General features: G+C 52.4%; 1 protein-coding gene across 3 annotated transcripts in view; it reads left to right on the top strand.

Annotated features, from left to right (window-relative positions):
- The window catches only part of CDH23 (cadherin related 23), a 363598-nt gene that overhangs the window by 217062 nt on the left and 121829 nt on the right, over positions 1-24707 (top strand). For all 3 annotated transcript variants that reach the window (XM_028151376.2, XM_054728837.1, XM_054728836.1), the window contains 2 exons: positions 19339-19403; positions 23508-23745. In XM_028151376.2, coding sequence (XP_028007177.2) covers positions 19339-19403; positions 23508-23745 — 303 coding nt within the window. The remainder of the gene's footprint in view (positions 1-19338; positions 19404-23507; positions 23746-24707) is intronic.

Genomic DNA, 24707 nt, shown 5'->3' with positions numbered 1-24707 from the left:
GCCTGCCTTCCTGATTGCCCCTAACTGCTTCTGCCTGCCAGCCTGATCACCCCCTAACCACTCTGCTGCCAGCCTGTTTGCCCCCAACTTCCCTTCTCTGCCGACCTGGTCACCCCTAACTGCCCTCTCCTGCAGGGTTGATCACCTCCAACTGCCCTCCCTTGCAGGCTTGTTCCCTCCCAACTGCCCTCCCTTGCAGGCAGGGTGCCTCCCAACTGCCCTCTCCTGCTGGCCATCTTGTGGTGGCCATCTTGTGTCCACATGGGGGCAGCTATATTGTGTGTTGCAGTGATGATCAATCTGCATATTACTCTTTTATTAGATAGGATAGAGGCCTGGTACAGGGGTGGGGGCCAGCTGGTTTGCCCTGAAGGGCGTCCTGGATCAGGTGGGGGTTCCCCTGGGGTGTGGGGCGGCCTGAGCGAGGGGCCTGTGGTGGTTTGCAGGCCGGCCACACCCCCTGGCAACCCAAGCAGAGGCCCTGGTATCTGGAATTTATTTTCCTTCTACAATTGAAATTTTGTAGGCTGGAGCGGAGCCAAGCCTGGGGCTCCCTCCGAGGCTGGCAGCCATTTCTATTGGGGTTATAATTGAAACTTTGTAACCTTAAGCGGGTGGGCCCGGCCAGGGTGTGCGGAAAGCTTTGCTTCCCCTGTTGCCAGCGGCAACCCTGGCCTGCTCTCTCAAGCTCCATTCTGCCGCCATTTGTTTGAATTTGTTTACCTTCTATAATTGAAACTTTGTAGTTTGAGTGGAGGCTTAGGCCTGGCAAGGGCAGGCGGAAAACTTGGCTTCCTCTGTTATCTAGGAAACCTTGCTCTCTGTGGCTGTAGCCATCTTGGTTTGGGTTAATTTGCATACTCGCTCTGATTGGGTGGTGGGCGTGGCTTGTGGGCGTGGCTTGTGGGTGTGTCGAGGTATGGTCAATTTGCATATTTGTCTATTATTAGATAGGATGGTCACCACGCTGTACATTACATCCTCGTGACACATTTATTTTATAGCTGGAAGTTTGTACCTTTTGACCATCTTCATCCATTTTGCCCATCCTCACAGCCACCTCTGATAACCACTAATCTGTTGTTTGTATCTATGAGCTCAGTTTTGTTTTGTTTTTAGATTCTACATATAAGTGAGATCATATGGTATTTGTCTTTCTCTGACTTATTTCACTTAGCATAATGCCCTCCAAGTCTTTCTATATTGTTGCAAATGGCAGGATTCTCTCCTTTTTTGTGGCTAAAAATATATATCACATTTTTATTCATTTGTCCATTCATGAGCACTTATCTCGGCTGTTGTAAAATTGCTGCAATGAACGTGGGGTTGCAGATATATTTTGGTTAGTGTATTCATTTTCTTCAGATAAATATCCAGAGGTGGAATTGCTGGGTCATATACGAGTTCTATTTTTAACTTTTTGAGGAAGCTCCACACTATTTTCCATAGTGGTTGCACTACCAGCAGTGCATAAGAGTTCCCTTTTCTCCACATCCTCGCCAGCATTTGCTTTCTCTTGTGTGGTTTTTTTATAATAGTCATTCTAATAGTGTGAAGTGAGATCTTGTGGCTTTGATTTGCATTTCCCTGATTAGTGATGCTGAGCACCTTTTGGTGTACCTGTTGGCTCTCTGTATGTCTTCTTTGGAAAAAATGTCTTAGTTCCCCTGCCCATTTTTTTATTGGATTGTGTTTTGTGATTTTTTTGCTATTGAGTTGTATGAGTTCCTTATTTTAGACTAGAGGCCCAGTGCACAAAAATCGTACACTTGGGGGGTCCCTCAGCCCACCCTGCGCCCTCTCGCAGTCCTGGAGCCCTAGCGGGGTGTCTGATGGCTTAGGCCCGGGGAGCGGACCTAGGCCGGCTGTTGGACATCCTTAGCACTGCTGCGGAGGCGGGAGAGGCTCCTGCCACAGCTGCTGCGCTCACCAGCAGTGAGCCTCGCTTCTGGCTGAGTGGCGCTCCCCCTGTAGGAGTGCACTGACCACCAGGGGCAGCTCCTGTGTTGAGTGTCTGTCCCCTGGTGGTCAGTTCACATCATAGCAACCGGTCGTTCTGCCTTTTTGCCGATTTGCATATTAGCCTTTTATTATATAGGATATTAACCCCTTATCAGATATATGATTTGCAAATATTTTCTCTCATTTAGAGGTTGCCTTTTCATTTTGTTGATGGTTTCCTTTGCTGTCCAGAAGCTTTTTACTTTGATATAAACACACTTGTTTGTTTTTGCCTTTGCTTTTGGTGGCAAATTCAACAAACCACCACTGAGATCAATACTGAGGAACTTATCACTTAAGTTTTCTCCTAGGAGTTTTATGTTCCAGGTGTTACATTCAATTCTTTCATACATTTTGAGTTTATTCTTGTATACTGTGTAAGATAGTGGTCCTGTTTCATTCTTTTGCAGGTGGCTGTCCTATTTATTGAAGAGACTGTCCTTTCCCCATTGTGTATTCTTGGCTCCTTTGTCATATATTACTTGATCATATATCCATGGGTTTACTTCTGGACTCTCTATTCTGTTCCATTGATCTATGTGTCTGTTTTTATGCCAACATCATACTGTTTTCATTTGTGATATAGTTTGAAATCTGGGAGGGTGATGCCTTCATCTTTGTTCTTCTTTCTCAAAATTGCTGTGGCTATTTAGGGTCTTTGTGTGTCCATACAAATTTTAGGATTGTTAGTTCTATTTCTGTGAAAAATGCCATTGGAATTTTGACAGGGATTGCATTGAATCTGTAGATTGCTTTGGGTAGTATGGTCATTTTAACAATTCTTCCAAGCCATGGGTGTGGAATGTCCTTCCATTTATTTGTGTCTTCCACAATTTCTTTCATCAATGTCTTATGGTTTTTACCCTACTATTTTCTATTTTATTCTACGAGATTTAGTTTTTGTAAAATGCTAGTCATGACCATTAAATTGATTTCATGACCAATTAATGCGTGGTTACCTAATTTTGCACATCCCTAGAAAGAGCCTTCTCTGCTTTACTATCCTATATAATAAAAGCCTAATATGCTAAGTGTCCGGTCGTCTGGTCATCCATTCAACCAATCAAAGTGTAATATGCTAATTATATGCTAAGGCCACTGAACCACTCACTGTGACGTGCACTGACCACCAGGGGGCAGACACTCCAACCCGTAGGTTAGCTTGCTGCTGGGGCCCAGCTGATGGGGACTGAGTGAGACAGGCTGGACACACCCTGGAGCTTTCCTGCGGTCCCTCCATGGCTGGCCAACCTTCCATGGCCCCAATCGTGCACCAGTGGGGTCCCTCAGCCTGGCTTGCTCCCTCTCGCAATCCAGAACCCCTCAAGGGATGTTGGAGAACCGGTTTCAGCCAGATCCCGCAGGCCAGGCCAAGGGACCCCACTGGTGCACGAATTTGTGCACCGGGCCTCTAATGTAATGATAATGATGATGATATCAACTCATGTTCCTCGAGGCCTTACTACTAGGGGCAGATTGTCAAAGACCCAAAATCCTAGACTTAATCCACTGAGGTTTACCCTGACTCAGCCATTTCTGAGCCACATGGCTTTGAATTGATTACTTATATCAGCAATGACCTAATACAGCAACCAGTAATAGAAACCTCCAAATAAGATCAAAGTATATTTCTCTCCCATGTAAAAGCAGTTGAGAGGGGAAAAGCCTTGGGTGGCTCCTTCAAGCTCTCTTCTCCCCCATTCCTAGAGTGCAGCCCTCATCTTCATGGTCCAAGATGATGGCCAGCCTTCACATCCATACTTCAAGCTGCAGGGTGGAGAAAGTGAGGAAGAGCACTCTCTCCATTTTTAAAATGTGTGTGGGTGGTGTTTTTTTTTTAAAAATTGATTTTAGAGAGAGGAAGGGAGAGGGAGAGAACGAGAGAAAGAAACATCAATAAGAGAGAAACATCAGTCGCTTGCCTCCTGCGTGCCCCTGGTCAGGCATATGCCCTGACCAAGAATCTAATGGTGACCTGGTTCATGGGACAACACTCAACCAACTGAGCCTCCCCGGCTAGGCGGCACTCTCTCCCTTTTAAGGAGACTTCCTGGAAATGCCTTGTACACTTCTACTTTCATCTCATTGGCCAGAACTTAATAGGCATGGCTGTACCTATTTGCAAAGGAAGCTGGGAAGTGTTATGTTTTAGTCAGATAGTGTTATGCCACCTAAAAATCCATTTCTGTTCATTTGAGAAAGGGAGCATGGTTGTTGAGTCTCGGCCAAATAACCTCCAAATAACCTCTCTGAGCCTTAGTTTCCTTTTCTGGAACATGGTGATGATGACAGTTCCTTACAGATTTGTTGTAGGGGTTCAATGAGATAATACATGTGAAGAACTTAGCATAGCACCTGACACAAAGTAAGTGCTAAACAAATAATAGGTATTAATATTAAGTGTCTGGCACCAAACTAAGCCCCTTCTGTGTGTTATCTCATTGAATCTCCACAGCAACCTGGTGAGGTAGAAATTAGCCTCCCTATTTTATAGATGAGAGCACTGAGATTCAGGGAAGTTAGGTGTTCACTAGAGTTTACACCTGTGGAAGGGGCAGAGCTTAGCCTTGAATCTTATCTCTAGGATGTCAGAGCTTTCCCTTAACCATGAGGCAATGCAGCCTCCTCATGGAGGCTAACCCCTTCCCTGAGACCTGATGAAACTGTGGGGCCAAGAGATATGAGGAGGTGCAAACTGAACCCAAGGCCAGAGCGCCCTCTGCCTGCCCCGCCACCCACAGAAGGGACCCCCTGCCCAGGGAGAAACAAGACAAGTGTCTTAGGACCGAAGACCACTGTAGGCGTTTATTGTAACAAGACCTACAAACTTGGGGTTAGAAGATCAAGGCCTTCAATGCACTGAGTAAGGGGCCAAGCCCCTTTTTCCTGCGAGCCTCGATTTCTCCATCTGCAAAACGGAGAGAATGCTGCTGAACCCTCTCACTTTGGGGTGCAAGTATTTATAAATGAGATATGCTGCTCACCTCTTAGTGTGTTTCTCAGTCTGTTAGAACATTTTTACTAATGGGCAAAGGAATGAAAGAAGGAAAGCACATGTCTATGGACAGGGGTAGTTTCCAGGCACCAGTTTCCCAGCATGCCCTCCCCACCTTGTGCTCACACGCAGCATCTAACTATCTCGCCATCAAGCCCTGGGCTGGACTGGCCCAGGCGAGTGAGGGGCTGCGGCTGGTGATTTATAGTTTTTTCGTCAGACTTTGACCTTAATTTTTTCTGTCTTGTGGGGCTGTAAAATTCATTAGGGACCCTCAGGCGGAGTGATGAAGATGTCAGGTGGGCAATCATGTGGGTATTTAATCTATCAGATGTGTGGCTTGCCATTTAGGGAGACAACAAGAGAATGTGGAATCAATACAGTTCATTAGTGAGTAGCATGTGCCAAGCCAATCAGTGCCCTCCGATGGCAGCAAGCATGGGGCGGGGGGGAGTTGCCCCCTGGGCTCCAAGTCACTTTGGAATGAGGATGTGTCCTGGCTCCTGGGTAGGACTAGCCCACACTCAGGTGCCTGCCACCTTCCCACTAGACCTGGAGCTGCCGGTTCCATCCCACAGGCAGGGGAGAAGAGGGAGGGCGGCAGCCTCAAGGTGGTAAGATCCAGTAATGGGGGAGGCGGTCCCAGCCATGGTTTGGCTGCACCCCCAGGGGGTTGATTGGACTGCCTTGTCCTCCTCCTTCCATCTCCTCCACACACAAGGTCCCACTTAACTGAGCCTCAGCCACGGTGTCTGTCCCCACGCCTCTCCGGCACTCTCTCTTTCCCTTCTCCTCTGCTCCCACGTAATCCCAGCTTGATAGCTGCCCCAGAGAGGCCCCGTGCCCTCCTGATTGTGAGTGTCTCATTCACGGCCGGCCAGCCGCCCTCCCTCCTCCTGCGTCCTGGGAAAATGGCTTTCTGCATCCCAGTTTTCTTTGTCTGATGGTCGGATGTGATTTTTTTTTTTAAGTCACTCAATTGAGTCTTCCTCAAACCCAAGAGCATGAGAGAATGGACAGTGTTGTGAAAGGGTGAGGAGTGGGATTGGTTTTTTTTTCTCTTTGCTTTGTGTGTGTGAGTGTCAGACAGACTGGGTGCGGGACCCTGCGCCATGTGCAGCTGCGAGGGCAGGGAGATGCTGCCTGGCTCAGCCTGAGTGCCCGGTGGCCAGCCAGAGGCCTGGGTGTGAAGGGTGGCTCCTGGGCAAGCAGACCCTGAGACAGGCTTCTGGCACGGGTGGGTGACTTGGAAAGTGACTCCAGGAAACTTAAGAGGGAGTGGGAAGTGAGACAAGGTCACGGAGAGGGCATTGTGAAGCCCGTTACCACCAGGGGGGCTACTGGAGCTCGGTCCCCTGGGAAATGTGGGGGGAGAGGCTGTGCCCGCCTCAGGACGAGCCAGCCACCCACTCCCAGCCCCCCGGAGTGAGGGCGGCTTCCAGGGACAGGGACACCCATCACGCCCACTGCTTCCTGGAGAAAAGAGCCCAAGGCTGGGAGAGGCACAGGCGGCCCCTGGCGGGTGGTGGTGTTGCCGCACCCATGAGGCGGGCAGGGGTGGTGTTAGTGCTCGTCTCCTGGAGCTGGACGGAGGGGCAATGCGTTCATCCACAGAGATGTCTCAGAATAGGGCCCGCAAGCCAGCGAGGACTAAGCTGTTGTCACCGGCTTTGCATTTATTATCAGCTGGAGCGGCTTCATCTGTAAAATGGGATTGTGCACCTGTCTTGGTGGTTGTCTTAGGACAAATGAGGGACAGATCACGTCAGGTTCCTCACACAGTGCCAGGCCCAAGGTGCGCTCAGCAAGGAGGTGGTCTGTTATCCCAATTGTCACTGCTCCTGCAGGTTGACACACACACACACACACACACACACACACACACACACACACCCCCTCTCCTCTCAGCAGGGGGCCAGGAGACAACTAGGCAGCTGCCGGCCACCCTGACAGCCCTTGACGTCCCCGTAATTGCTTTCCCACGACGACTTCTTTAAGCACAGCGCTGCTGGCCAGAGCAATTTGCTCCCCATCTATTTTTATTTCCAGGTTTTAAAATAAAATAAAGAGAAACAAAAGGCAGTGGCGGAACCCAAGGACAACCACCGCGGCTGCAATAACAAACAAGCCGGGGCCACACACCTTGCGAGCACCTGTCAGCCGCAATGGCATTCGAGTCCCTCCTCCCCCCTCCGCAGGACTGACACGTTAATGCATGGGCTCAGGCCTGGCTCCTGCCAGAGGGCCCTCCTGCAGGCTCAGTGCCTCGCCCCCTTCCTCCCGCCTGGCGGTGGCTGGGGGCCTGCAGAGGGACAGAGAGAGCAGTTAGCATTGGGAGTGGGAATACTAATACTAGTTTCACTTAGAAACGTGGGCCATGTGCCAGGCCTTGGTCTGAAGCAGCGGTCGCCAACCTTTTGCACCTCATGGACCAGCAGTGGTCCGTGGACCACCGGTTGGTGACTGCTGATCTAAAGCACCTTACGTGTAGGGCCTTCTTCAGTCCTCACAGCCATCCCAGTGCGTCAGGTAGCATTGTCAACCCCATTTTACAGAGGAGGAAACTGAGGCTTACAGGGGATGTTACTGTGGTTCCTCCTCCTCCTCTCCCCTTGGTCTCTTCTTGCTCCTTCCTCCTCCTCTCCCCTCCTCCGTTTTTCCTCTTCCTTCTCCTCTCCTTTTTATCTCTTCTGCCCTCTTCCCTCCCCACTTTTTTCTCTTCCTCCCTTTCTCCTGTGGTTCCCCCCACTCCCCTCCTCCTCCTCCTGCTGTCCTTCCCTCCCTAGAAGTCCATCTACTCAGGATTTGCAGTTGGCTTGTCACTGGTAGAAAGGACCTCATAAGTCATCATCTATCATCTCCTCATCCATTCATTCAGCCCCTGTTTGTCGAAAGCCTCCAGCACTGGGATCCATGGGGACAAGCCAGACCCAGTTCCTGCCCTCATGAAGCTTGCGTTCTAGTGGAAGGAGAATAGCCAGTAACATTCTCCCAGATGCTCCTGCCCAAACCATGCTCTCCTCCCAACCACCTCCATCTACCAGCAGCTGCAGCACATCCCCGACCACCCTGTCCAAGCCCCATCGCTCCTCACCACCGCCTGTGCAACTGCAGTGGCCACCTCAGCTCCTAGGTCCTGTTCTGTCCCAGGAGTCTGTTATCCCAGCAGCAGAGCTTGCTTTTACAAATGCAAATACATGGACAAATGTCAAGGAATTCCTGTCTGCTGAGACTCCAGGGGCGGCCAGGCGCCTGCCTCAGGAGATCAGGAAGAGCATTCCTGGCAGAGGGAACCTCACGTGCGGGAAGAGCAAGCTTGGCCTGTTAGGGGCCTGAAGACTGAAGGAGGAAGCAGAGGAATGGAGCAGCGGGTTAGCAGAGGAGGTCGAGGCTGCAGAGGCTGGCCCACGTGAGGCCTCAGGGGCCGTGGCAGGCAGCTGGGATTTTGTCTTAAGTTCTCTGGGAGCTTTCTAAGCTGGTGAGTGGTGTCTTGTATTGTCAGGTTCTCCCTCTGGCTCTGGTGGAGGATGGCCTGTTGGTGCCAGGGCCGAGGCAGGTAGACCCAGACCCGTCAGAAGGCTGTGCGACCCTCAGGCCCCAAGCCCAGTGTCTTACTCAAAGTCCCACACTGGACGGTAGGGCAGATCTTGGATCAGAACCCAGATCTCCGTGTCCCATTTCGGGAGTCTGTTCATGATTCTGCTCTTAGCCACAAATCTTTTTTGAGGACCTTCCTGCCTGGTCTTATACTGTGTATCCCCACCCCACACCCTCCCCCAAGCACTTTTCTAACCCTCAGGGACACAGTCCAGCAGGAATAGTAACGAGGCTTTTTTTTAAAGATGCCCTAGACACTTTGTTTTTATTAAAGTATAGTTGGCATACAGTGTTGTATTAGTTTCAGGTGTATAGCATAGTGATTCTGCATTTATATTCCTTATTATGTGATCACCATGATAAGTGTAGTAGCCATCTGTCACTGTACATAGTTATGATGATATTATTGACTATATTCCCTATGCTGTAGATTATATCCCTATGGCTTTTTTTTTTTCTAACTGGAAGTTTATACCTCTAATTCCCCTTCATCTTTTTCACCCAGCCCCCCTATACCCCTCCCCTTTTGCAACCATGAGTTTAGTCTCTGCATCTATAAGTCTGTTTTATTTGTTCATTTGTTTTGTTTTTTAGATTTCACATACATAAGTGAAATCATATGGCACTTGTCTTTCTCTGTCTGACTAATTTCACTTAACATAGTACCCTCTACGTCTCTCCATGTTGTTACAAACGGCAAGATTTCCTTCTTTCTGATTGTTGAGTAATATTCCACTGCATATATGTACCTCATCTTCTTTATCCACTCATCTGTTGGTGGACACCTAGGCTGCTTCCACATGTACCCCTATGTTCACTGCAGCATTATTTACAATTTACTATTGTAAATAATGCTGCAGTGAACATAGGGGCACATGTGTCTTTTCGAGTTAGTGTTTTTGTTTTCTTTGGATAAATACCCAGAAGTGGAATTGCTGGGTTGTGTGTATGGTAGTTCTGTTTTTTTGAGGAATCGCCATACTGTTTTCCATCCGGGCTGCACCAATTTACATTCCCACCAACAGTGCGTGAGGATTCCCTTTTCTCTACGACTTTGCCAACACTTGTCATTTTTGTTGACTTTTTGACAGTAGCCATTCTGACAGGTGTGCGGTGATGTCTCGTTGTGGTTTTGATTTGCATTTCCCTGATGGTTAGTGACGTTGAGCATCTTTTCCATATGTCTGTTGGCCATCTCTAGGTCCTCTTTGTAGAAATGTCTGTCCGGAGACTCTGCCTATTTTTTTCGTTGGCACGGATAGCAACGAGGCTTTGACACAAGTCCCATGCGGTTGGTTGTTGATTGCAGAGAAGACAGGCTTGAGAGAGAACCTGAGGCCCTCTCTGTACTTGGTTATATACTGTACTTGGTACCGCAATTGATTAGTAATGTCTGCCATGGGCACGGGTGTCCATCCTGCGTCCACAATGGAACATGAGGGAGGAAAGGCCTCTTCTCTTTCTCTGCAGCCCCCCACCAGCTGGGCCCCCACCCTTCCCTAACTGCCCTCCCACTCAGCTGCTCCACTTTATCATGTGCTCTGAGTCACCAGCCCCAGCGTCCCTAGCAGTGCCCTCTGTCCTAAGGCCTTCTGCGTGATCGGGGGCTGAAAGAAGGACTCAGGGGCTCTCCTGAACGTACCTTTCTTCCTGAGCTCCCCAGCCTCCCTACAATCTCTCCTGCATGCTATCACTCACTTCCTGGTACCCTGCCCACCCGGAATACTCACCCTCTCATCTCCTACAAAGGATATCCCCATCACTGTCTCCCCTCCTCCCAGTTGTATGACCATCCTCTGGCCCAGGGACCCACAAGCAGTAGCTTCCCGCCGAACTTACCTCTGCCCCTAACACCCACCATGCCCTCACCCATCATCCCTGGCTTCCTTCTCAGATTAGAGATGACAGGGGAAATTGAGTCACCAAGCATCTCCCTAGAAGTGCAGGGCAGACTAGATGATATTTCCCAGCCATTAGCTTTTACCTCTTATCCCTGAGAAAAGCAGAAATCCTCACCCACTGCACACGGGAGGAAGTGTGGGAACAGGGGAGAGGACCAGGCCTCAGGGGCCTAATCAGGACGAATGGATGTCACCCCAGCCTCTGGCTTCCGAGTTCCTCCAGCAGAGTCCCTCCCGCCTCCCTCCCGCCTCCCTCCCCCCTGGCCACCTCAGTCCCCTGAGCTTGCAAGAGCACACTTACTCTCACGTAGTTTAAGGAGTTATTTAGAGGGGCTCAGCAGATGACGAATGTGCAAAGCGTTACCGGCAAAGCACCGGTGCTCCATGGAGCTGTTTAAAAATGCATTCTCCCATGTAAATTTCTGCTCCATCAATCCTTATGACATGGCAAACATTGCTATTGTTTCCTGAACAAATTGTACCGCGTGCCCTTCTCTGCAGATCGGTGCATGGGAGCAGAACTGCTCACCGCGCCCGCAGCTGCCTGCATCGCTGGGACCCAGGGCTGCTGGGGAGGCAGCTGGGCCCGCCTTGCTTCAGAGCAGAAGCCCCGGGCAGGGTGTCCGGGTGTGCGTGACAAGGGCTCTGGTGGGGATGATTGAGTGTGTGCCTGCCAGTTGCCGGCCTGCGGGAGCGGCACACAGGTGGCCGGGGAGGGGATGTGGAGGAGCCACAGGGGCTGAGATGGGGGGTTGGGGTTGCTTGAGATGGAGGGAGGCGTGTCTGTGTGTGGTGTGTAGCAGGATGGGGTCCACCTGAGCCAGGCGCAGAAAGTAAAAGAGAAGGTTTCTGTAACAATATGTGGAAACAAGGAGGAATTGGGGGCTGCCTGAGACAAAGAGAGGAAGAGAGAAAATGTGTGCTTGTGTGTGTGCGTGCACATATGTGTGCATGTATGTGTATGTAGAGAGAGAGAGGTAGGGAAGTGTGAGGACATGGGAAGGAAGAAGACAAGCTATAAAGAAGGGTCGAGGATGTTTAAAAACATGAGAGAGGAGGGTGTCTGTCCCAGGGAAGGATCTACGAGATCAGAGAGCAGCAGTGTCCATGCGCCAGGGTTGGAGAGAGATGTGGGAGAAGGCCAGAGCAGGCGGGAATCAGCGGGTGGATAAGGCCCAACCTCGCAGATGGGCATCTGCAAGGCCATGATGAGGGACCGCTGTGAGGTGCAGGGTTACATGGGGGCAGTGTGTGGGCAAGGCAGGCACCCTATAAGGGTGCCCTCAGTCCAGGGCCAATGAATGGAAGAGGGTGAGAGAGTGGCCATTCATTGTGAAAACAGAGGGGCTCTTGGGAAGGGACCAAGAGACAAGAGGACCTGACCACTGTTGGAAGGAGGGTCCCTGGGAGTGGGCATGAGCTATCAGGATGAGCATCAGAGGGCAGGGAGCTGGGCTGGGCAGAGAGCCCTGGCATACAAGTTAAAGGGAGAGCTACATCCAGAGGGTGCTGGGTCAGGAGGGCACCCTCAGCCAGCCAGGCTGCCCTAGCTTCACCAGGTGACAGCCTCCCCTGGTCTAGGCCCTGAGCCTGGAAGGGGGGCCCTTCTTTGAAGACCAAGGGTCTTGGCTAAGGGCCTGCATCTAGGGAAACCACAGCCAGAGACCCCTGCCGCCTCTGCAGTTGGGCACGGGTGTTGCTGGAGCCCGCCCTCTCTGTGCAGAGGCTGGGAGAAGAGCCACTGTGGCCAGGAGAAGACTGCCTGTGGGGTGCGTCTGGCTTCTACGGGGTGAGGACAGTGACCTGGGAGGAGCACCCTGGGTCCCAGGGCTGAGCTCTCATACTGGAGAGAGCTGCCTCAACCCCCACCCCATCCACAGGGGCGCAGGAGAAGGGGATGGTAATGCGCACCCTTTTGCAGTCGATGTGTTGAGCTCACATCCCGACCCTGTGGCGGTTTGACCTTGGGCAGGTTGATTGACCTCCCTGAGCCTTGTTTCTCTATCTGTGAAATGGGGACAGTGTTAGTACAGAAGGCTGTTGGGAAGATGACATGGAATAAAGCATGAGAAATGCTGGGCACAGCGCCTGGCACATAGCAGGTGCTTAAAGGGAAACGGCAGGGGGCACCGTTTGACAGCCAGGGGAATGCTGGTACCCCTCCCCATCTGACAGCCAGGGGGATGCTGGGCCTTTATGACTCAGGCCTGGCCATTCTGGGGATTTGACTAGTCCCCCACTGCAGGTTCACCTTGTCTTAACCTTTAGAATTTCCCCCCCGTGTGTATTTATTTTTTTCCTTTTTGTCAGCAGGAGAAAATTACAGTTCTGCCGGCATTGTCCATCACAGAAATAAGCACTTGCCGATGCAATTATAAAGGCCCAAATGAGGGAATTAGTTTTGCTGGTAAGGCCAGTGTGGGGAGGAATCAGAAAAGACGCCTTATAAACCAGGCCCTGGCAGCAGCCAGTCCTGGACCCCTCTCCCAGGTGCTGACCACGGGGATAGATGCTGACCTGCTGGCCCGTCGTCCTGGGCTGCAGACGCACCCGCTAGGGCCGGCTGGTGGCGGGGAGCAGAGACGTTCTGAGCCCCCTCCAGGCCTCAGGAGCTGCAGGAGGCCAGCTCTTACCAAACGCTACCTGGGCTTCTCGGTGTCCAGCCAGTGACTGGGCAGTAGACCCAAATGCACTTGACCGAGGGGAGCTCTTCTCCAGGACTGACCCATCTCAACCAGCAGCCCAGTCACCTGCCAGCCCATTTTCTGCTGTATTTTTCTCACAGATTCGACCACTGTCTGTCTGGAATTGTAATTTAGTTACTTCTCTCCTCCATTGTCTCCCTTTCCGATGGTAAGGCTCATTCGGGCAAGAGCGTTATCATGCTCATGGCTGTGACTTCAGTGCCTGGCACAGCCGCTGGCACATCGGAGAAGCTCAGAAAATATTTGCCGAATGTGTGACTGAGCGAGAGTCTGGCCCCTGTCTTCCTGAACGTTTTCCCCGTGGTGTTCCAATACCTTCCATCTGCCCCTGCAGACCCGCCCTGCCCTCCTCACCCACTCTGCTTGTGCCCCATAGGCGACTGCCTGGGCCACTCAGTGAGTCCCTGCCCTCCGTCTGCCGCTAAGGCTTGGCCAGAAGGGAGCTTGGAGGGGAGCTCTGAGCTTGGGGGACTTGTTGGAGAGGCTTTGTGAACCCCAGCCACGCGCCCTGGGCAACGGAGCAGCCCCACTCTGGCTGCTCGGTGCCCACCGTGGTGTCTGCTGATGGGGGCTCAGCCGCCAGGAGGACCATCAGGCTGGCGCTCCGTGGCTGACAACGGACATTCCAGATCTTACTAGATTTGGCAAAGATTTTGAGCCGCGTGCCTGAGCCCTGTGCCGGGCACAAGGGAGGATACAAAAAGGAGTTGGGTATAGGCTTCTCTGCAAGGGGAGGGAACAGCATACGCAGGCAGCTTTCAGCAATAGCAGATCGTGCTGCGTGTTCCAGTAAAGGTACCGCGAGGGGCTCCGTGTAAGAACGGGGAGCCGTCAGGAGCTTGGACAGCATTTGGGGGAGGTGGGGGGCGGAGCTTGGACAGCAGTTCCGGCATGAAGGGATGGCGCAACCAGGCAATGAAAGAAGAGTCTGGGTGCATCGGGGAGAAGTGAGTGCAAGGCCACCAAGGCCAGTGGGCTGTGCAGCGCCTGGACACCAGGTGCTGGTCTGGGATCAGCTCAGCAGCGGTGGGAGCACTGAAGGTTTTAGCTAGTGGTTTTGACTTCTTGCCCTGGGCCGCCTCGGAGAGTCTTGGCAAGTAGTGCGACATACCAGTGTGCAACCGTGGGTGAGACTCCAGCCTGGGAGGGCAGCAGCGGCACAGAGGCGCCAGCGGGAGGGCCTGCAGCCCACTTGAGGTGCTCACCTGAACCTGGTTTGTCATTTCTTAGAGTCGCCGGGCACAATCTGGGAGCCGCCCAGCCTGCCAGCTGCCCCGCCCCCCTTCCCCTCCCCCGGTAGCCGTCTGACTGGCCCGCGAGAGCCTGGAGGCCACCCTGCCAGGAGGTGGACTGCTCATCCTGGAACATGGCGGGAGGGCAAAGGTGTTCATGACGCGGGAAGGACATCTGTTCTCTGTGCTCAGGCCCCTGGCCACTCCTCAAACCCTCCTTCCTGAAGTGGGCACGAGGGCCACTGTCTGTCTGGCACTTGATTTGTCTGTTGGTCTCTCCGTTGCTCAGGACTATAGCCAGCCTTGGGAAGGAGGTTGTTTTAAAAAGTGCCATGGCACCCTGCGTGGGGCTGGGGTGGAGCCTGTCACTGGCCCCGACAGCGCCCTCTACTGGGCCAGCTGGCATTGCAGAGCTGCTGAGGCCTCTGCCTGGGGGGACTGCCTTGGGCTCTATCCCACAGTGCTGGTTGGTTTAAAACAGTGGTCGGCAAACTGTGGCTCGCGAGCCTCGGCTTGCCGCTCTGTTGATTAATGAGTTTGCCGACCACTGGGATAGGGGCTTAATCACAAGGAACAACAACAGCCTGTAATTATTGGAATCGAGAGTCTAGGTCAGTGGTCGGCAAACTCCTTAGTCAACAGAGCGGCAAACCACGGCTCGCGAGCTGCATGTGGCTCGCAAGCCGCAGTTTGCTGACCACTGGTTTAAAACAAAGGGAGCTGGAGGCTATCAGTCATGAGATTTGGGCAAGTTACTTAACATCATCGTCCCTCTGTTTGTCAAAGGCAGAGAGCAGGCATATAGTCCTCTCCTCATAGGGGTGTGGTCCAAACTGAGCAATGTACACATTAATACTATTAGGTAGGTGTGGGTGCCAATGTAGTGACAGATGACAGAGCTACCGGGAGCTTTCCTGAGCTGCTTTTATGTCCAGGCCCCTGACCCCCCTCCCTGCCCCACTCTCAGGGAGCCACAGCTTAGCAGGGTGAGAAACACATCAGCTCACGGCTTCAGCTCCCATGTGCAGACAGGGCTGGGAATATTGCAGAGCCCGAAACCAACCTTGAGTCGGGGAAGACAGGAGCGGGTAAGCCAGGCTGAGGGAGGAAGCAGGCTACGCAGATGGGGCAGATCCGGGCAGGTGCCAGAGCCAGTCAGATCCAGCCTGGGTCCGAGATGAGGCTGCAGCCCACAGCAAAGGCTGGAGTACGGGGCTGGGAGGCAGGCAGAAGAGGAGGGACTGCCCCCTGAGGGCACCAGGGAGGACTGCCGAGTGGTTGGATTTGCCGCCTCCGCCCGGGCACAGGGAGCAGGGCCCCTCACCCGGCCCCACCGCAGCCTGGCACTGGCCTAGGGAGGCCCTCTCTGCTGGCTGCCCCCACCCTGGCAGGGGCACAGATGCAGTTTTCCATCTTATTATTCTGCTTCATGCATTTGAAAAATGGAAGTTCTCCCTCTCCCCTTCACCACGCATACATATTTCATACGGTCATTAGACAGTGGCACTAAAGGACTCACAAATCTTCCTGGTCAGCATGGCGGCCTGGGCGGGCGGCAAGAGGCCCCCAGGGAAAGGGGTCATTGTGCGAGCCATGGCTGTGCCCGGCCCACCTGGTGGGGGGGGGGGGGCGCAGGAGAATGGCAGCCTCCTCTGCCTGAGAGAGGACAGTTCTATCTGTCCCCAGGGGCTCAACACTTAATCTCCCTCCGCCTCAGCTGCTCCAGGCGCCAGGGTGAAGGGTACTGTACAAGGGGACCTTGGGCGTCCTTCCCACCCTGACAGTCCAAGTGCAAATCTGGAGGGCACCCAGGGTCCCGGTGTGGCTTTCCGGTGCCCCAGGCCCCTCACTTCCTGCACGAGCCCAGCCCTCTCTACCTCCCCGATCCCCTTCGTGCTTCCTGGCCACTCTCTCTGCCTTTCCCTGGTCCCCTTCTCTTCACCCTCCCTGCTCCATGCCCTCTCTTTCCCTTTGACACCCCTCTCCTCCTTGTCTTTGCCCCCATCTCTCCACCACCTCCCTTCCCCTCACCCCTCGCTTCGCACTAGCATTTATTCGCTCATTTCCCAGCATCGTGAAGCGCTGCTATGTGCAGGCATTCTCTGTGCTGGAAGGTGCGCCTGGCAGCTGTGGCCCTGACCTCATGGCCACAGACACTTTCCTTTGACAAATGAGGATGCTGAGGCCCCTGGGGTTGCTGTTTGGTCACACGGTGACCTGGGCTGTTGACACTGGCCTGGAACGGGGCTCTCTGCAGCACAGTGACCCCCCGGCATGGGCTCGATGGCAGCTGGCCAGCTGTTCCCCAGGCCAAGCTGCCGCGATTCTGGTCTAATAATAGCAAACGTGGTGAGGGTTATATGTCAGTGGCATGAAAGGGAACGTGGGCTCCTCCCCTCCCTGCTCCTCTAGTCCCTGGAAGGGGAGGAGAGAGGCCGGCTTATTGGGAGGAGCATTGGTCTCCTCTCGCCTGGAATAACCTCTGCTTCTGAGGGCCGGCTCTCCGCTTGGCTTCGAAGCAGTAACACACCCAGACGCAGAGCACGGCAAGGCGGCCCTGGGTGCAAATCCTTGGTCTGCTCCCTTTTAGAGCTGTGAAGCCTTGGGTCAGCCGTTTGCCCTCTCTGAGCCTCGGTCTCCCTGTCTGTAATAGGGCTGTCATGAAGATAAAATATGTAATAAGTGTAAGGTGCTCAGTAAGCAGCGATGTCAAGAGGCATGGCCGAGGGCATCGGGGGAAGGGTGTATCAAGGAATCAGTCCTGGGTTGGAGGGTAGGGTACATAGCTCAGCACCTTCCTTTTCATGTATCTGGTACGTATCCCCCGAGGACCTGTGATGTCCTCGGAGCCCGGCTGGGGCAGTGGAGGAACAGGGGTCTGCACACAGTCTCCTGGGACACAAACAGCGGGGACACTGGGAGGAAATGGGGCACAAGAAGCAGTCCTTTCACAAGCATACATCTATCAAATCATCACATTGTACACCTTAGATATATTGGAATTGGTCCATTATACCTCAAAGCTAAAAAATTATCATAGGAAATTGTATTGAAAAATATTTTTAGCAGCTGAACTCTATCCAATGATGACCCTACAGAGAAGCCCTGAGTGTAAAACAGATGTAAGTGGAACCAAGGTCAATCCAAGGTCAATCCATTGTTCCCTCCTGGCGTCCTGTGGCGGACAGCGGTTTACCCAGCTACAGGGCAGTGGCCTGGGAAGGGAACGGAGTCACAGTGTGTGCTTAATAAGTGACCATTGAATGAGTGAGTGAATTGTGCTATTTAGCCTGCACTGTGGACTGTCCATGCCAGGGACAATGCAGACGCCAAGAGGTCCCAGCCACAAAAGCCAAACTGCCTCTGGAACTGCCCTCATCCTGGAGAAGGGAGGAGATGGAGGGAGCCTCCCTCAGCTGCCCTGAAGGAAGGAACCCCAGGCTGGAAGTGGGGATCCCAGCTTCTGCCCCACTCTGCTTGTAACCTGCTCTTGTCCTGGAGGGGTGACAGGTTTCCTCTGGGCCTCACTGGGCCTGGGCCTCAGTTTTGTGATCTGTGAGATGGGTGGGAATGTCTGTCTTTCTCATCACTTGGTGAGGATAAGCATGGATGGTCTTTGAAAATGTGAAAGGTATGATAGCACAGGCTGGCGGTGGTCACCATTCTCGCCCTTGTCATCAGCATGAGGCGCGCCTCTCTCCCTCCAGGCTCTCTCGACTACACGTGATAGAAAGCTGTAGGATCAGCCTGGGTAAAACAGGCCTTGTTGGACTCACAGACCAAACTGCGGCGGGAAGGGATGTCAGCTCCAGGACCCGAGAAGTGCCAGGACCCAGCCCCTGGCTTCCGGCTCTCCCCTGGGGGCACCTTCTTCCTCCCCACCCACCCAGCCGCCCCCACTTCACTCTGGTCCAGCTTCACTGCTTCAGAGGAAAACGTCTACCCCCGGCAACCATCAAAAGAATTCCAGGGGGAAAAACAACACAAAAAGCCCTGACCAGTTTGGCTCAGTGGATAAAGCGTCGGCCTATGGACTGAATGGTCCCAGGTTCGATTCCGGTCAAGGGCATGTACCTTGGTTGCGGGCACATCCCCAGTAGGGAGTGTGCAGGAGGCAGCTGAATCGATGTTTCTCTCTCATCGATGTTTCTGACTATCCCTCTCCCTCTCCCTCTCTCTCTATAAAAAAAATCAATAAAATATATGTTTAAAAAAAAATCCCAGGGAAGGATTCTGATTGCCCAGCTGCAGTCGGGGGCCACTCCCAGTCCAGTCCTGTGGTCATGGGCAGAGCAGGCAGCTCCCACTCGGACCGCTTGTTCAGGCAGAGAGAGGTGCCGGAGAAGATGAATAGGGGGTGGCGGGGAGGAAGCATGGTGTTTGCAGTGGAAGAGGTTGCCAGTCAGATAACAGTCTGCCCTCTGCCTGCGATGGATTATTCCTGGGGTTCAAGAAGGGGCACCAGAAATGCCCTGAGGTGCCTCCTTCCCTGGACAGCGCATCTGACTTGGCGTCTTTAGAGACGGGAGAATAACTGGGAGAATCCAGCAGATGCTGAACTCCCCGCCCCCTTCATTTGTGATATTTCTCAAACTCATAGGTTATGACACCAAGCCCCTGAGATCTGCAAAGATTAAGCCTGCCCAGCCTGCCATGAGGCAGGAGGGGTGGTTTCGCGAAGTTAGAGGTTCCGGTAAAAGATCGAGCTTCTAGAACCCTGCTCTCGCGTACGCCTTTAAATAGCTGCTTGTGACTGGGACAACCACATGAGCTTCGTGGCTCTAGAAAGCCTGGCGCGGGCCAGAGGAGCCGTGCGGGAGGACCACGGCTGGCTGCGGACAGCTCCTGGGGGGCCGGGAGCCTCAGCCGGGCCTGGCAGTGACGACTTCTTGTTCTCACCTTTGCAGGCAACGGACAATGACGTGGGCACCTTCGGGGAAGTCAGCTACTTCTTCAGCGATGACCCGGACCGGTGAGACCCTGCCCAGCTCCTTCCCAGTGGGCCTCCGCCACCCCTGTGGTCGGGAAACTTCCCAGTGCCCGGGGAGGGCCAGGACCCATGGCTAGCGCCCGGGCGGGGAGAGGGAACCCCAGGGCACTGCTGCCAGCTTGACGCTGACGTGGTACAGTCCCGCTCCAGTCCCCTAAGGTCTCTGGGGCAGTTTCTCTGACCTCAAAAGGTAGTGTTTCGAAGCGTTGGCAGCAGTTTCAAAGCTCCTGAGAGCACGGCGGCGGCAGCAGCATTTTAGAAGCCCTTACCGTGTGTCAGGGACTTGGCCAAGGGCTTCGCACGCGTTTTCTGATGTAATTCTCAAAACTAAATGCTGGAGGAGCTCAGTGCTCGGCACTCCTATCATCCCACTTTACGGATGAGGAAACCGCAGCCCAGAGAGGCTAAGTCACTTGCTCAGAGTCTGCAGCTGGGCAAGTGCACGGCACGTAGGGCCAGGCCTCGCGTGTGGTCTCACCACAGAGGCACAGCCTCCAGCAGGGGGTACGGGGGGGAGGGGGGGCGGGGGGCGGCTTAGGATGTGCTGCAGCCATTAGGCAGGTGCCCGCCTCACCGCCCAACCCACGCCAGCCTCGCCCTGTCACCCACCATGATTCTGGGCATTTCTCTCCCTTGTCTTCGGTTAAGCTGAGCCGGGAGAAGCTCTCATTTTTCACATGATCGAAAGCCAAGTTGAATTCAGAGGGCAGGTCTGGTTCTGAACCCGAAGTGTCTGATGCATCAGGAAGCCCAACAGGATGAGGGCAGCGCTGGCTGTCAGCCTGGATTACGGCCCCAACTGTCTGTAAACGACCAGGAAGAGACAGATTATTGGGTGCATTCCAGCCGTTCTCTGCCACTGAGATGGGGCCTCAAAATGGGAGGAAGGAACGAGCAGCGGGACAGACGCACAGGGCACCCCGTCCCTCAGGGATCTGTGTTCGGGGGGCCTTGTCCTGGTCATCTTGGGTTTCCTCATCTCCCATCTTCTGGGCCAGGGCTTTCCTGGTCTCAGAGCCAGCATCTTCCAGGCCTGGTGGCTGGCAGCTGTGGAACAGGTCAGGGCACACAGATGTCAACTGAGGACTCCCGGGGGCACCTGAGGGGGTGTTGAGAGGAGCCAGGTAGACCTTGTTCCTCCCCAGAAGACATTTGTGAGTCTCAGTCCCTCGAGCAGAAGACGAGGGGTAACTCCTGAGAGAGGACCAAACACACTGTCCTGGCTGGGTGTTTAAAACATTTTGGTTCAACACCATCTGGATGGCAAAATTCGTTTCATTGCCCAGATATGTGTGTTTATTGAGATATAATTGGCATAAATATTGTATTTGTTTCAGGTGCACAGCATAATGATTTATAATTCTGTGTATTGTGAAATGATCACTACAATAAGTCTAGTTCACATTTGTGAACATATATAGTTATCAATTTTTTTCTTGAGGTGAGAACTTTTAAGATCTACTCTCTTAGCAACTTTGGAATATGCAACACAATATTATTAACTACTAGAGGCCTGGTGCATGAAAATTCATGCACTGGAAGCGGGGTCCCTCAGCCCGGCCTGCCCCCTCTCACAGTCCGGGAGCCCTCAGGGGCAGGAGGCGACCCAATGATCAGGGGAAGGTGACAACCCATCACACCTCTGCTGCTGCCACTGCTGGCAGCACAAGTCTCGGCCAGCCCTGGTTACCTGAGCCTCGGGCAGCCCTGGGCAGCTGGGCAGACACCATCCAAGGCTTGCCTGCACCTTGGGCCAGCCCTGGGCGGCTGAGGGGGCTGAGGAGACTGGGGGACTCCAGAGGTAGGTGCGTGGAGTGGCCAGACCCACCTGGGGGCGGGCCTGGCCGTGCCGTGCTCCTGCTGCTCTGGCAGGGCTGAGGGGACTGGGCGCCGTCATCTTGTGGCTGTGGGCACCGCCACCTTTGAGGGTGTGGCAGTCAATTAGCATAGTCCCTCCTTATTGGCTGTGGGCGCCGCCATCTTTGTGAGGGCATGACGGTCCATTAGCATATTCCCTATTTATTAGATAGGATAGTCATTGCATATACATTGCTCTACATTGCATCCCCATGGTTTATTTATTTTAAAACTGGAAGTTTGTGCCTTTTGACAGTGGTTCAGTTTTATTCTTCTGCATGTGGCTGTCCAGTTTCCCCAACACTATTTTTTGAAGAGACTACCCTTTCTTCATTGTGCATTCTCGGCTTCTTTGTCATAAACTAATTGACCACTTATGTGTGGATTTATTTCTGGACTCTATTCTGTTCCATTGATCTGCATGTCTGTTTTTATGCCAATATCATACTGTATTGATTACTATGACTTTGTAATATAGTTTGAACTCAGGGGGCATGATGCCTCCAGCTTCGTTGTTCTTTCTCAAGATTGCTTTGGTTGTTTGGGGTCTTTTGTGGTTCCATACCAATTTTAGGATTATTTGCCATTGGAATTTTGAGAGGGATTGCATTGAATCTGTGGGTTGCTTTGGATAGTGTGGACATTTTAACAATATTAATTCTCCCAGTCCATGAGCACAGAATAGCTTTCCATTTCTTTGTGTCGTCTTCAATGTCTTTCCCCAGTATCTCATAGTTTTCAGTGTATAGACCTTTCACTTCCTTGGTTAAATTTATTCCTAGATATCTTTTTTTATGCAGTTGTAAATGGGATTGTTTTCTTAATTTGTCTTTTTGACAGTTCCTTATTAGTGTATAGAAATGCACAAGATTTTTATATATTGATTTTGTATCCTGCAACTTGACTGAATTCATTTATTAGTTCTAATAGTTTTTGGTGGAATCTTTAGTGCTTTCTATATATGGCATTACATCTTCTGCAAATAGTGACAGTTTTACTTTTTCCTTCCTGATTTGGATGACTTTTTCTTTCTTGCCTAATTGCTGTGGCTAGGACTTTCAAAACTAAGCTGAATAAAAGTGATGAGAATAGGCATCTTTGTCTTGTTCCTTATCTTAGAGGAAAAGCTTTCAGCTTTTCACCATTAAGTATGTTGTTAGCTGTGGGCTTGTCATATATGGCTTGTATTATATTGAGATACATTTCCTCTGTACCAAGTTTGTTGAAAGTTTTTTTATAATAAAAGGATCTTGAATTTTGTCAAATGCTTTTTCTGCATCAATTGAGATGATCATAAGATTTTTATCCTCTAATGTTTTATCCTGTTAATGAATATCACATTGATTTGTGGATATCACATTCTCATATCTCCGAAGTAAATCCTACATGATCGTGGTGTATGATCTCTTTCATTGAATTCGGTTGGCTAATATTTTGTTGAGGAATTTTGCATCTGTGTTCATCAGGAATATTGGCCTGTAACTTACTTTTCTTTTAGTGTCCTTGTGTGGTTTTGGTATCAGGTTGATGCTGGCCTCATAAAATGAATTTATAAGTGTCCCCTCCTCTTCTATTTTTGGAAGAGTTTGAGAAGGATTGGTGTTAATTCATCCTTGAGTGTTTGGTAGAATTTACCAGTGAAGCTGTCTGGTCCTGGACTTTGTTTATTGAGAGGTTTGTGACTACTGATTCAATTTCATTAGTAGTTATTTTTTCAGATTTTCTGTTTCTTTCTTGATTCAGTCTTGGTAAGTTGTCTATATATAGGAATTTATCCATTTCTTCTAGGTTGTCCAATTTGTTGGCATATAATTATTCATACTAGTCTCTTATGATCCTTTGTATTATTGTGGCATCAGTTACAAGGATCTCTGACCATTACAGTTCTCCAACATCTGACTGTCCAGGAGGCAGGAACTCCTGTTTGCAGCAAAGGAGGGTCCTTCCTCCTGAGTTTCCTCTTTGAGTAAATCAACCCTCTCCTGCCCTTTCAGTACCTGACACGTCACCTCCCAGGTGGTCCTGATTCCTGCCCACCACCTCCTACCCGACTCCCCATTACAAACAGATGCTCTTCTTATTGAGGGCAAGTTAAAAAGGCGGAGTTCAGACTTCAATTATTTGTGTCTATTTATTGCCTTGGGCAAGGACAGGCTGGTAAATGCAGGTTCTATCTGCAAGCTGCTTTACACCAAGGTGTTCTCTCATCCTCCTTCCTGCCTGACCCAGGTTCTCTCTGGACAAGGACACGGGACTTATCATGCTGATCGCCAAACTGGACTATGAGCTCATCCAGCGCTTCACTTTGACAGTCATCGCCCGGGATGGGGGCGGGGAGGAGACCACAGGCCGGGTCCGGATCAACGTGCTGGACGTCAACGACAATGTGCCCACCTTCCAGAAGGATGCCTACGTGGGTGCCCTGCGAGAGAACGAGCCTTCCGTCACACAGCTGGTGCGGCTCCGGGTAAGGTGCCAGGCTTTCCTGCAGTCCGGCCGTTCATGTTACCCTCTGTCTGTGCCTTCTTCTTGGCGATGCCCCTGGGAAGCCACTGCAGGAGCTGCTGACCCCCCGTCACAAAGAAGTCTACCAGGTTTGGGTCACGTTCTTGGTCTGTGTGAGGACATCACCTCATGTCCTTGGTTACCAAGTGCAGCTAGTGTCTGCCTCGGCTCAAATGTCAGGTCACCATTCAGCAAAAGGCCGCCCTCTTCATCTCCCCTGGCAAGTGCTGAGCAGTTTCTAGTGCGAGGACCCCCATCCAAGCCCTTTAGAGGCTGCTTAGAATCAGGAGCCGCTGTCGCTGGCAGGGACCAGTGGTCACGGGCACAGCCACCTCACAGGACGGGAAGCAGGCGGGAAGAGGGGGCCTCAGAGGCACAGTGATTAGCAGAGTAGTCGAGGCAGGACTAGAACTCGGGACTCTACACTCCAGGTGTCCTCCTGCAGCGCGCCCCCAGCATGCTCCAGTGACCTCTGCCCGTGAAGCTGCTGAGTGTCCGCACGCCCCTTCCTCCCTCTGCCCACCCAGAGTGACGGGACCCAGGGCCTCCCCTTAGAGCTTGTTTCTGAAACAAGGGGGAGGAGGTGGGCGAGGAGCCACATGGAAGACAGGACCGTGTGGCCCCCCCCCCCCAGCATGGGTCATGCTCCCCACAGGGCCCTGCTCTCCCTCCTCCCTCCCCACTCCGCTCCTGTTGTACCCAGGGTGCGGGCCAGCCCTTAGGCTCTCTTCAGTCAGACATGGGGAAAGAAGCTGCTTCAACAGCCGCCCCAGGAGGCAGTCAAGGGGAAGAAGGATCTGACCCCATCCCGAGTGCCTTCTTCCCTCCTTGCATTCATGCAACATGCACTTATTAGATACCTACTGTGTGCAAACACCATGCTGGACTCTAGGTATGCAGCTGCAATCAAGATACACAGGTTCC

This window comes from Eptesicus fuscus, chromosome 17 (assembly GCF_027574615.1).
Source record: "Eptesicus fuscus isolate TK198812 chromosome 17, DD_ASM_mEF_20220401, whole genome shotgun sequence".
Lineage (NCBI taxonomy): Eukaryota > Metazoa > Chordata > Mammalia > Chiroptera > Vespertilionidae > Eptesicus > Eptesicus fuscus.
Note: the sequence above shows the minus strand (reverse complement) of the source record. Positions and strands in the feature narration are given on the sequence as shown.